The sequence below is a fragment of the Acanthisitta chloris genome, unplaced genomic scaffold (assembly GCF_000695815.1).
Source record: "Acanthisitta chloris isolate BGI_N310 unplaced genomic scaffold, ASM69581v1 scaffold1946, whole genome shotgun sequence".
NCBI lineage: Eukaryota > Metazoa > Chordata > Aves > Passeriformes > Acanthisittidae > Acanthisitta > Acanthisitta chloris.
Genome location: NW_008679716.1, coordinates 30,021 through 43,677, shown reverse-complemented (window position 1 = coordinate 43,677; position 13,657 = coordinate 30,021). Strand labels below are relative to the sequence as shown.

Here is a 13,657-nt window from a genome sequence, read left to right as displayed (position 1 = left end):
TCTGTCTGCGACTGGGGCTGTGGTTTGACTCCAGAAACACTCCTTTGCTGATGAACAGCAATTGGGAGGAAGGATTTTATCCTTTCCCACTTCAGCTCTATCCCTCAAGGGTCAAACACAGTTTTCTGCCAACCAAAAGAAACATTTTCTATCCTCATACAGATGATGCACCTTAGGATAAGGACTGCGACCACGTTTGATACAACACTGCAAATCTCCATGAGGACATGAAATCCACAAGAACATGAAATCTGAGTTAGAGAACCACATTAGGCCTTACCTTTTTGAGCTTGCCACTCTTGGTGCCCACAAAAGCCAGGGAGTGGTTCTTGTAGACGTAGGCAATCACTGATGTCATCCTGTCTCCATCCTCGGTGTAAATGGGGAGCCCTCGCACCATGGATGATACTCCCAATGGGGCATTCATATCCAGGCCACAGAAATTGTCATCAATTGTTAACAGCTGCAAACAAAAGGAAAGGAGGTCTCAATAAATGAAGTCACTACGTCAGTTCAGCCATTTGGTTAGTATCCATCCATTGCATAACAGGTCTGTAATTTATGCTGCTGACAAATCAGTGACAGAGGCAGAACTGGAGGAACATAGAGGTGGGAAAAAAAATTGTCCGAAGTTGCATGATGAGTTACAGACAGAAGGAGAACTGGAAACTTGGTTCTCTTGAATGACAGCCCAGCAGGATACATCACAGTGAGCCTTTTTCCTACTGCTTTACCAGGCAGTTTTACCAGTCCAGACCTAGCAATCAAAGCCTGCTGAAAATGTCTTCAGCATATCCAGCTCTGTCAAAACATTATGCACATAATTCCCATAGGATCCAGTGACAAAAGCACAGCAGCAGCATGGTACAGAGAACTCTTCTACCTTAGGGCACCATCTGCATGGTAGGTGAAGCTGTACAGGTTACAGATCTCCACAGAATAAGTCAAATTAAGATGAAGCTCCAAATATCACAACTGCCAAAGCAGTTGGACTTCATTAACTTCTCTGAGACCACTCACAGATTTGAAGCTAAGCATCCACTTAAAATGTTTTACTGGACTAAGGCCTAACAAGGCAATAATTAATTGTCCAGGAAAGTTGCCTAGTTTTGATATGTCAGTGCTAAAGGACCATGACAATTTCCTTTATCTGAGCTCATATCTTCCTGGAAACATGGCTAGAATATGTGATGCTCCTTGCTCGAGTTGACAAGCAATAAAAGCTTCATAGTTGATTCATTTTTTCCCTCACCCAGCAATTACAGGCAATAATTACAGATGCTTTTCCTGAATGGAAGAATAATGTGTCCTAAATGTATTTATAAATACATAAAACCTAGAGGAATTCAAACAGCCATTAGTAAGGATCAGCTAGCCTGAGCTCTGGCCTGCAAGAGTCATTAGTGTTTGCAGATTGCCCTTTCAGAGCTAAAGCACCAGCTCAAAGAGCAATTACAGAGCAGATCAACAGCCTCCAGGAGCAGCACACAGGATGCTGCAAGTTCACATCGCCAGGGCAAGGTCTGAGCTACATCTGCATCCCAGGTTTGTTGCATAGGTCAGGATGGAAATACAGAAGCAGCAGAAGAAAGGAGGTGTGTTAGAGGAGAGGACACCCAACCAAACTGCAAACACTTCATCACCTCCCAACAGGGCCAGAGGACACCCAACCAAACTGCAAACACTTGGTCACCTCCCAACAGAGCCATCTGATTGCAAAGGACTGCAGATCACTCACTCAGCCTAAGCAGCTAACAAAGATGTATCATGGTTTGGAAGGAGGCTGGGCTATAAAGCCTCCTGACATCCTTCCAACCTGAACTGTCCTCTGGATGGAGGATCTGAGAAGGATCCAGACTTGAAGTCAGGCCCACTTTGACCAGAAACTCTTAAGCTCTCAAATTAGCACGATTTGTGTTTCAAGGCTGTAATAAAACTGCCTAAGTCCTCACTCTAATGGCCTGACAAGAATCATTTCAAGCTGAAAGCAAGAAATTCCCAAATGGCAGAAAGAGGGGAAAGGGAAGAAAGTTTTTAAGGAAAACCAGACAGCTTTCTTCACCACCATGAGATGAAAAGTTTAATGCTACCAGCAGATACCTTTCCTAGGGTGGAGCATATGAAGCTCCATCTCAAACAAGAGGAAATTGCACTGACAAGCAGTGAAATATGAATCAAGCAGAGGTGGCACAGTCACACATCTTCCTTGGAGCAGCACAGCCTCCTACACACTCCTCTCCCTCCAGCACAACCAAAACCAACTCCTCCAGCTGAAGCACTTTGAGACCAGAAAGACCCAATGAACCACCCAATCTGCCTTCCTGCATAGAAAATTATCAGAAAGATAAGGGCAGACTTTTTTTGGACCTGTAGCAACAGGACAAAAGGTGATAATTTCAAACTAAAAGAAGGTAGAGTCACACTAGGTATAAAGAAGAAATTGTTTATGATGAGGGTGGTTAGTCCTTGGCACAGGTTGCCCAAAGAAGCTGTGGCTGTTCCATCCCTGGGAGTGTTCCAGGCCAGGTTGGATGGGGCTTGGAGCAACCTGGGCTAGTGGAAGGTGTCCCTGAGGGAGGTTGGAACAAGATGATCTTGAAGGTCCCTTCCAACCCAAACCATTCCATGATTCCCTGAAAAAAGCAGCAAGTCCATGCAGCAACTCCCTGGGCCAGTCTGCCCCTTGCTAGGTCAGTGCCAGCAAACACAGCCAGGGGCACAGGACCAAACCACACTGCAGCAAACCCATGGGGATGGCTCAGTGCTGTGGCACACCAAACCCCAACCTGTCCTCTGCAGTAAACAGGACATCCCCATCAGCTGGATGGGGCCTGGAGCATCCTGGGCTAGCAGGTGTCCCTGCCCATGGCAGGAAGATTGGATTAGATGTTTTTTTAAGGTCACCTTCAACCCAAACCATTCTGTGATTCTCTCTCCACTCCCAGGCTATTGTTTGGGTGCCAGAGAAGCAACCACAGAGCTGTGGTTTGCAATGTAGACAACCCTCCCCCAAGAACAGGAGCAAGGCCAAGCGAGCCACACGCCACGTGAAAACTAGTTTCATTTAACATATTTGGGTTATTTCCTCTGGGATTCATCTGCCAAAAAAAACGCCAGCAAGCAAAACCCTACAAATAAACAACCCCCAGCTTCAGCACAGCTGTGGCTCTCAGCTGCACACAGACCTTTGTACAGGCAGAAACATCTTCTGCAGCAAAGAGAAACACGTAAGGAACTTTGGATTTATGATGAAAGGGTCAGGAGTTGCAAGCACAGGTTTATTTTCAATTCCAGACACTCCTAGCAGCAATATAAAGTAGCCACGTTAAACTCTCTGGAGCTTCTCTGCTTGGCAATTTGGCGTTAACGACTTTGCAGAATGAAAGAGGAGGTGAGGACATGAATTCAAGCTGCTTCTCACACTGCTGCCACACAGGCTGGGATAGCAGGGAGAGGCAGAGGGAAGGACAGAAGAGGGAGGAATAATATCAGCCATTCTCACATCCTGAGCAGTTAAAGTCTAACCCAGAAAGTCACAGCACAGGCTGTAGGTAACCCAGAAGGGAAGTGGAGCTTGTGGTTAGGAATCAATCAGTTCATCATCCCACACCTGCAAAAGAGGGACCAGCACTCACCACCCTTCTGCTCCATGAAAGCTGCTAAACACGGGTTTCTAAGGTGCTCTACATATCCAAAATATCTTCATCTGAGACTGATTGGCATCTCCCAGGGTATAAATCCTCTCCCAAGCCCCAGCAGCTGCCTCTCCATCTCGGGCTGATGTGCAGAAGGGACCAGCTGAGCTCTGTCCCTGCCACTGCTCCCTGCATGGGCAACCAGGGGGTTCCTCTGCAGCTGTGACAGTGGCCAAGTGTCACATTCACCAGTGGAACAGGAAGGATGTGCAAAAGAACAGGCCTGATTTACAGGAGGATCCTGGCAGACATTTGCCTCCTCCAGGATTAGGCCTATAAAACACATCCAAGCCCTCCCGGAGAGGATGGTTTTACAAGGTTGGTGCTGGCTCAGTCCCTTAGGGATTCACTGAGTCCCCAAACCCCCAAATTCAGCAGAAGAGTTAGGGATTTGATTACAACACCTTCCCTGTCCTCATGACTCCCCAGCAGGGGTGAGTCCTTTGGCACTGCATGAGTGGCTGAAGCACCAGGTATCAGAGGGCCAGTGCAAACAGTGCTCCTAATACATCCATTGTCCCTTAAACAGCTGCTATTTGCCTCTGAAACAGCCCCTGATAATCAAATACTGCCTAATCCATATTTGGGGAACAGCTTCAATAAAGGATTAGCCACCCCTCATTCCTCCTTGCTTTCACTCCAGTGAAATCTTCCTCCACAATCAAAGCACCAGAGCCTTTTTCCAGATATCTCAGCAGTCTCCAAAGCAATTCCACAGACTCACTGGGGACAGAGGCTGTCCCAGTGGCCAAGCCTTGCCTTTGATTTACAGCTAATACCTAAGAGCCCTGTTCACACAGTGGCAGGTACTTGGCTCCTCACTCCTGTTATCTCAGGCTTGGCTATGGCAAACGGTGGAGGGAACACATACATTAACAGCTGTCTGTGCTGCCAGCAGGGCCAGGGAGCCAACAGCAGTAAGAAATCAACAGTAATATGCATTGGAGTCTTTGCAAGGAGAGATCCAAGGTCTTTACCACCACCTGACTGCAAGGTCTTCTTTCCTTCCTGACTGTAAGGCCAGAGTGAGGGTGAGGATGGGCACATGGCCACTCAGTAGGATGTTTAAAACCTAGAGAGATGGAAGCCCTAGGAAAATGTGTCACCAGGAACTGCACAGTACTCAAAGAGGTACAAGCTAGGAAATTTAGGACCTACATCACCTGGTGAACCATAAATCCCCACAAAGAGGAGCTGGCAGTGATGGTAACCATCTCCCTGCAAACCACAGATCTTTAAACTCCAAGAGCAGTAGGATGGTACCCAAGGCTTGTGCTTCTCCTGTTTGCCTGTGCATGGCCTCTTGATGCTATCAGCACAGGCTTCAATGTTTGGTGAACCTCTGATCAGACACTGGTTTGCCCTACCCATGGCATTAATCCTTTGCGTTGGATTGACTCTGATCTCCTGCATTCTCTCTGCTTCTGGCCATGCTGCCTCTGAGTATCTCTTCTGAGTCCTGTGCAATCAGTGGGTTTTGGTCCACCTGCTCTTCTCCCCATGATCTGTGCTGTGAACTTCGTCAGAACCACCACATTTCAGCCTGTTGGCTGTGTCAAGCTAGGGATGGACAAAGCCTCTCTGACTTTCACCTCATGCCACATCATTCCCATAATTTGATGCCTGTTTCTACCCTCCCCATCCCATGCATTCCTGAGAGAGAGGAAAATGCCATGGGCTTACCCAGAGGCATCAACAGCCATGGACCTTTGTCATCTGCAATTCAAACTTTTGTGGCCACTACCCAAAGACAGCACAGATCACCAACCAACCCACCCTTCAGTGGTTGGTCTGCAGTCTAATGACATCCAAAAATAGCCAGTCCTGTTTCCCCAGCGTGCTGTGTGATATAATGCTGGATAAATGCTGGATAAAGAACCAGCATTTGGAAATACGTTATAATTGTACTCTGTTTTTCACTTGTGCAACCATAGCTGTGGTTACTGTGCAATTACATGTCACCATATACAAATGACAGTGCAGTTACAGTAACTTGACCAATTACAGGGAAATTGCACCCACTATGATAAGAGGTTTTCATGCAAACACAATTCAGGAACGTGACAAGAGGGGGGAAAAGTTACTCAAATTGACTAGAACTGGTACAGGTGTTTGGGTTTTAGGTCTGGAGTTTAAGCATCAGTTCAAGGACTGGTGTCAAGTTTCCAGAGTGCTGCAGAATCTTAATGGAGTACAGAGATTTTATGCTTGTATTTATGTTCCTGCTATGCTGTGAGTGTGAGACTTCCCCACAGTCTATACCATGTACCTCCACCTCGTAAAATGTGCAATTTCCTGAGGAGGAGGAGGTTGCCCTTCTTCCAGGGACCAACAGGCTTCTTTACTCTCCAGGCCTTTAGCTCAGCAGAGTTGGGTGATTATTAGGAATTGTGAATAAAAGCAGTTGTGCTGTAAATTTAGCATCCTCCAGTCCCAGTTTTCTGCATGAATATGGTGCCAAAAGTTGTGTACAAGGTACATCCATTCCTTACAAATTGTCTAGACCCCAATAACACAAAACTTGAGCAATTCTGGCAGTCAGTTTGCTTTTCTTGTTTCTTGCTTCAGAAAGATTTTTCACATCATCCCCCACAAAAAAAAGAGATTATTGAGTGTGGAGACTCTGCCTTTGAAACCATCACAGTTTTTTGGATAAATAAGCATTTAGGGATTTTTCAAAAGGGAAGTATTGATCAAATAAGCTGCAAGAGCACTTCTGTATGAACATATTTCAGCAGCAAAGCTGTGGCACACACCTGAAATACAGTAGCACTGACTTTCCCTGGCGCTGCTCTAGCTGAGATGGGGAGAAAGTCTCAGAGAGAGGAAATCTTGGTGAAAAGGATTTTTGTGTAGGCAGAAAGACACCTGTGAGAGATGGTGCTGCATTTTATCCTAAAAGATGTCACATTTCCATGACCAGCCAAAGGTTGTCTACATAACAAGCTCCTGGAAACATCAACTGCAGTGATGGAAGAGGTGTAAGAAGAGACTGGAGCTCCATCTGTCAGCTGTGTCTCACAATCCTGAACATCCTTGCCATAACACAGGTTCCTCTCAGGCATGTCCATCCTACAGAGACCCCTAACAGTGACAAACTCCAGTGTCCACCTTCACCAGGTGGACACAAGAGCCTCACTGAAGGATTCTTCAAGTCTCCATAACAACATCATCATCACTGCAATGCTGAAGGGTGCAGGATCCTTCTCCTGCTGACTCTCCTCCCTTTCACAGACAACATGCCTGACTCGTTACCTCCCACTATTTATTGGCAGGAAAGTCGTTAAAACAGCATTTTTTGAGCATTTCTGGCATTGCCAAGCACTTCTCAGTCCTGAGTGACACACACCAGCACCTTGCTGGATAGAGTCCTGCTCCCTCCCCTGTGCTGACAATGCTCCACTGCATCACAAACACGAGAATTATCATTTTGTTACACAGCCAAAATGCTCATTTGGGCTACAAAGTGCCACATGCACCACCAGTGCTACAGAAATGAAACAACGAGGCTGCTCTGCATGCAAACAACACCTTCCCCGGAGAGCCCAGAGCCTCTTCACAGCATCAATTAAGCCTCACCGTGGGTCCTGCAAAGGTAAGCTAAGTGTTGGAATGAAGGAGATGTATGTGCTGCTGCTCCACAGCACGGGAAAACTGTGAGAGCTTGGCTAGGTAGAGCTTTGCTGACCAAATAACACCGAGATGCAGCGCTCTGCATCTGTATCAGGGAGGCAAAAGATGTGTCTGGTCCTATCATCTCCTTATCAGTTTAAACAACAAACTAAAGCACTCGAGCCCTGAAAAGAAAACTCTCCCTGCTGCTGCCTCTATCTGTGCAGATCTAGGTACTTGAGGAATTCAGAGCAAGTGTAAATTCACTCAAGCCATTAAGCTGCGACTCCTCCTGCATCTGAAAGCAGCACTGTGCAAGCAGAGGCTGCAGCAGGGACACAGCCCAACTACAGCTCTGTCTTCCCTGGCTCAGGATCCCAACCAACAGCCCCAACCCATCGAGGAGTGCTGGGTCATTCCCTCCTTAGCAGGAGGGAATTTGTAGAGTCCCTTCTGCACGTTGCTTCACTCAGCCATTCTGGGTCTAACTACGTGCCTGGCTAATATTGCTTGTTTACAGGATAAATCAACTGAATAAATCCTATTATATTTTGGAATGCTGACAGCAACAGGGTAATGACATTGAAACAGGGAAAATACCATGTTGTTCCTACTGCTCTAATGTCACCCACATGTTCTAGCAGCTACACCAGCTGCAATATAGTACAGAGGAAACACAAGTCTCTCTTTTAACCATACAGTCATAGAATTACAGAATGGTTTGGGCTAGAAAGACCTTAAAGACCACACCAGCACAGTCAGATGCAGCGGCATGTGTCCCTGCCCATGGGATTAGCTGATCTACAAGGTCCATTCCAACCCCTTAACATTCTGTGCTTCATTCTCTGCCACGCTGGGACTGTCTGAGGCAGAAATACAGTCAGAGGAGATCTGGACATTTCTCTGTAGGTAGAACAGCCTTTCTCATCTCTATCTTCACACCATCCAGTCTTCAGGGTGGCTCTTCCTACACCTCTCTTATCCTACCTAGTACACCAAGGACCCACCCATGCAATCTGGATAAACAAAAAAACATGCATCACTCAAGGGAGGGAAACAAATCAGCCTTGTATGTTTCCTAGGATATAAATAAACAGACATGTGCATCAGCTAATTCCCAGAGGCTAAATATCTGCTGATTCTCCAAGTTCAAAGACAGACCCTGCACTGTGTTTCACCCCAACAGCTACACTTACACCAGGCAAGGGAGAAAGGGGCTGCAGAGGATTTATGCCAGCAAGCAATGCTGATTCCAGCACACCCTCAATCCCCTTCTCAACAGAATGGGCATTGTCCAAACCCACATACTCTGTACTCCGGAGGTGCTTTATATAGCATCAGGCTCACCATGAGCGCTGGAGTCACTTTGCTTCTGGCTCTTCCAGGACAGCTGGGTTTGCTTTCTTCTTCTTTTACCAAAAAAAGAATCCCTGCAAGGAAACCTCCTGGCCAGGCAGCACGAGGTCAGGTTTGCAAAGTCCTTGATCTCCTGGCGTGGAAGACAATGAGGAGATCCTATGGAGCCCTCCAAAAATGATAGGTTGAGCCACAGACAACCTCAGGGCTTGACCACAGAAGATAACAGCTTGAGTTGCTGGCAGGAGAAACAGCAAAGTTCCCAGAAACAAATGTAACTCTCCACGTGGGAGGGAGCACAGGGAAATAGCAGAGGCAGGGAAGGAGGTGCTGCCACACTGCTGTGCTGGTTTGAGCTGAAGTACATACAGTCAACTTTCTTCACAGAGGCTAGTATGGGGCTATGTTTGGGTTTTGTGCAGAACACAGAGTTGATAATGCAGAGATGTTTTTGTTATTGCTGAGCAGAGCTTACACAGAGTCAAGGCCTTTGCTGCTTCCCACACTGCCACATGGCAAGGGAGTTGAGGCGGCATGGGAGATTGGGAGGAGACACAGCTGGGACAGGTGACCCAAACTGACCAAAGGGATATTCCATACCACAGGACATCATGCTCAGTATATAAGGTGGGAGGAAGAAGGAGGAAGGGGGGACATCTGGAGTGATGGTGTTTGTCTTCCCAAGGAACCGTTACGCGTGATGGGCCCTGCTCTCCTGGAGATGCTGAACACCTCCTGTCTGTGGGAAGCAGTGAATTAATTCTCTGTTTTGCTTTGCTTGTGTGTGCAACTTTGGCTTCCTCTATTGAACTGTCTTTATCTCAACCCATGAGTTTTTGTAGCTTTTACCCTTCTAATTTGCTCCCCCATCCCCTTGGTGGGGGAGGGAGTGAGAGGCAGTGTGGTTCTTGGCTGCTGCTAGGGTTAAACCATGACAACTGCTCACCTATATAAAGCTGAAGGAACCTCTAGCACCTGGAGCTAATTACTGCAGGAGCCTGAGCTGCTCAGGTGTAGCCAATATGGTCAGAGATGGGAGTGCTGGTGAGGGTGGGAGCTGCACCTGCAGTGTCTCAGGCACAGTGAGTCTGCAGCCTTGGGTCCTGCTCTCAATGCACACTTTGTGTGCCTGGGGTCACCCAGAGGGGGAGAACAGCTCTGTGCAAGGGTTTGGCACTCTGGGAATGAACAGGTTTTAGAAGGAGGTTGTTTCCCCTGCATGTGTATTTTTTTCCCCTCCCAGGACACTAAGGATTTGGGAAGGAGGGGTTTCAGGGTGGGGGTGTGATATCGAGGTTGTTAATTACTGCCAGCATTCTTTCTGCAGCCACCAATGTGACAGCATCCAGAACAGGTGTTTGATATGGAGGGGACCACTTAAGACCTCAATTGCAATCATCCTCTCCATGCAATTAGGCTCTGGTTTACAGACCTTAAGTGCAAGATTCAGCCAATGTAGATGATTAAGAGTTTTTGGTTTTCTCTCCTCCAGGGCCTTCAAAGCCACTTTTTTTCCTTCCTGGAGTGCAGAGCCCTTTATATAGGTAGGGAAGGGTCCTTATCCCTGCTGGCTGAAAGCAGAGAGGTGACACATGGGAGGAAAAACATTCCTGAGGGAGAAGTGAAGATGAACCCACGTGCTGGCTGAGAAGCCCCTGCAAAGGAGCTCTCACCAGGTTAGCATGTGCAGCCCCACCTGAATTAGCAGTTGGCTTTTTGAGGATGTTCAGAGGACTGGGATGTTGCCAGCAGTTATATCCAGGCTGAATTAAGAGCTCCTGCAGATGCTGGGGAAGTCCTGTGGTGCTCACTCAACACAGCTCAGCCACAGGCACGTGTCAGTGGAAAAGCCAGGAGGGCCTTGTTCCTGCAGCTCCATTAGATGCCAACCATCATGTCTCTAGCCTCAACAACAGGCCTGCTAGTCAGTGACTTAGTGCTAATGAGTTAATGAGCTTGCTGCTCACCTCACAGAAGAGGAGGTGGGGAGAATTTCCCAATTCCAGTTCCAAGGGCAGGACCTTGCTTGGAGCAGTGGAGATATGAACTCATCTGCTCTCCATTAGCCTGAGGAGCATGGCCCCAGACATCTGTGATCACTTCCACCACTGACAACCATCATGAGAAATACCAGTCGTGGTGCTGGAAAGAGCTCCCCGAGCTGCCTCATGGAGCAAGAGAACATTTCTCCCTGCTGAAGCATCCTTCATCCCAGAGCACACCTAGCACTGCAGCGACAGGATGGCCAGGCCTGCTGGAAAAATGAGGAGTGGGAGGGTGCAAATCATAAAGCTCAGCTGCACAAACCCTAAGCCAGTGGCCTACTCCTTGTCCCTTTGCCTCCCCAGCTCAGCCTCCTTGGCTCCAGCCCTCACCATCAGCAGGAGGATGCTGTCTCTCCTCTTATCACAGTTTCTGGGCTCAGAATCCCTCAGCCAACACGCTCTGCACACATGCACACACACTCCCATCCAACACAAACTGATGTGACCAATTCCACAAACACAGATCTGGCAGCAGTAGTCGTGTTTGCTCCATCTCCAAGTCTCCAGTGGGCATTCCCAGAGGGGCATTACTGGATTTCTGAGGGCACTGCCTCTCCACAAACTGCACTCTGGGATTTTTTTGAGGGGGTTTCCTGCTCTTATTTGCATTTTCAGAGAAAGAGAAGAAAGCACTGTTGAAAGCTGACCAAGAACTGACCTCCACTGACCATGAACCCTTTGGATCGGAAACATGACCCTGTATAATTTGGAGTAAAGATGTGTATGCAAAACTCTTGTGCATGGTCTGTCCAGTTGAGATGAACAAAAAGACCTATTGTGCAAGCACCAGTGGGACTGACACATGCAGAGATTTACTTAGGGTGGCCTGACTGGGAAGCAGAGACACCACAGGGTCTAACAAAATCAATAACTCATTCCTGTGTGCAAGTAATTCCCCTGGGAAAGCATCAGGATCACATACTGACCAACCCAGCCAGGAGGAATGGGCATGGCTGTGTGTGCCAGATGTCAAAGCACCAGGATCACACAGACCTCCTTCCACACATTCCTATTCCCAAGGGCTAAGCAAAAGTAAACACTCCCTTTCACTCCAACCTTTCCCTTTTAAGGCCAAACAATGGGGAAAAGGACAGATAGAGATGAAAATTTCTGCTTTTTAGTTTGTAAAGTGACTTTTTTCCTTGAAATGCTCCTTCTTTCCAGCAGCTCCAGCACATATTTTTTCTTTCAGGATGACCTGTTCTTCTGTCCCCCACGCTAGAAAGGAATGCAATAGCTAGGATGATATTCCCTCTTCCCACAACTGTTGGGCACAGCACTAAAATCCAGGAGTCTCCAGGCTGCAAGTTGTGTTTCACTGTGCCTTAGCCAACCCTCCTATAAAACAGTGGAGATGCTGCTCCCCATCTTGATTCATCTAGGATGGGCAGGGGGATGCAGAGAAAGCAGGAGGGAGCAGAAGAGCAGATAACACTTGAGGAACAGATGTATGGAAGAGATGGAGGACTCTCAGGGATCTCAGCAGCAGTATCTGCAAAGAGGTTTTGGGGAAGTTACAGCCTATGCCACAGAAGCCTTTATAGCCAAGTCACTCATCAAACAATGACTCTGGTCCCAGACATCCACTTCTGTTAGCAAAGTGTTGGGAAAATATTGCCCAGCTCTTTACACATAGGCCTTTTGTTGGCTGGTCAGCTTTGAAAACATTTCTCTTCTCCCTCAAGTGACAGAGCTGCCATGAAAAACAGGAAGAGATTGAATACAGTAATTTAAACAGTCAAACTCCATTTCCTGCCAAAAGGAAAAGAAAATACCAGCAAAAGGCAGAAGCCAGGAGATAGTTGGGGACAGACATTGTGATTATCTTGGGCAGATATTTGTGCTGTGTATCTGGTAAAAGCTGCAGCGAGGAGGTGACACCTTTCCAGCTCAGGGACTGGAGTCTGTTAGGCTGCAAAGCAGCAGGTGATGCTGAGAGGCAGATCAGACTGATGAGAAGACCAGGATCTCCCAGGAGAGGATGCAACCAGCTCCTAAGTTGACAGTCAGGATCATGTGCCAACTACACACTGTGTTTGGGACTTCATTGCAAGCCAAAGCTCCAGCAAAGATTTCTGCTCCTCTCCTCTCCCTGCAGGCCCTGACACCCTCACTGGGTCAGGCTCCACTACCTTCCTCTTCTTCATCTGTGTTTGCATGTCTCCCTCAGCAGTTTGCCTGTTTTCTCCCCAAGAGAGAGGGAAAGCTCCTGCTGAGCATCCTGGTTGTAAAATTCTCACCAGGCTTCAAAATACACCTACGAATCCTATCTCATAGTAATGAAAACCAACAAATCCCCCAGTGATCAAGTCCTGCACCAAAATGGCACATTTACCTCTCCACTCTCCTCCCAAATGCCTATTTTTATACGTTTTTTAAGGAATCCAGCCATTTCCCAATGGCACCATAGAACTACAGACTGGTTTGGGCTGGAAGGAACCTTGAAAGTTCAACTAGTCCAACTGCAATGAACAGGGACAACTTCAACCACATCAGGTTGTTCAATTGCAAGTCTGTTAAGCATATTTAAACCACATCTTTTTTCTTAACTCTTTTAAAGTTTGTTTTCTGTCTTAAGAAGCCTATTTTTTCCCTCCAGAACATCCCTTCTCTCTGCCAACCCCCTGCACACCCATCCAGCCCTGCTCCCCCTGCTCCCTACACTGATGCACCACACTGCAGTGGTTGTGTTTCCGTGACTCAAGACTCTCTTGTTATACAGCCAAAGGGTCCACATCTTTTTTCTTAACTCTTTTAAAGTTTGTTTTCTGTCTTAAGAAGCCTATTTTTTCCCTCCAGAACATCCCTTCTCTCTGCCAACCCCCTGCACACCCATCCAGCCCTGCTCCCCCTGCTCCCTACACTGATGCACCACACTGCAGTGGTTGTGTTTCCGTGACTCAAGACTCTCTTGTTATACAGCCAAAGGGTCTGAAGGTCTGACTGTGT

The 13,657-nt window shown here is 47.4% G+C and overlaps 1 protein-coding gene across 1 annotated transcript in view; it reads right to left on the bottom strand.

Annotated features, from left to right (window-relative positions):
• Positions 1–280: 280 nt before the first annotated feature.
• The window catches only part of LOC103804782 (plexin-A4-like), a gene marked incomplete at its 3' end in the record, with an annotated part of 18,324 nt that continues 4,947 nt past the window's right edge, over positions 281–13,657 (bottom strand). The window contains exon 2 of the mRNA XM_009077412.1: positions 281–463. Within this exon, the coding sequence (XP_009075660.1) occupies positions 281–463 (183 nt within the window). The remainder of the gene's footprint in view (positions 464–13,657) is intronic.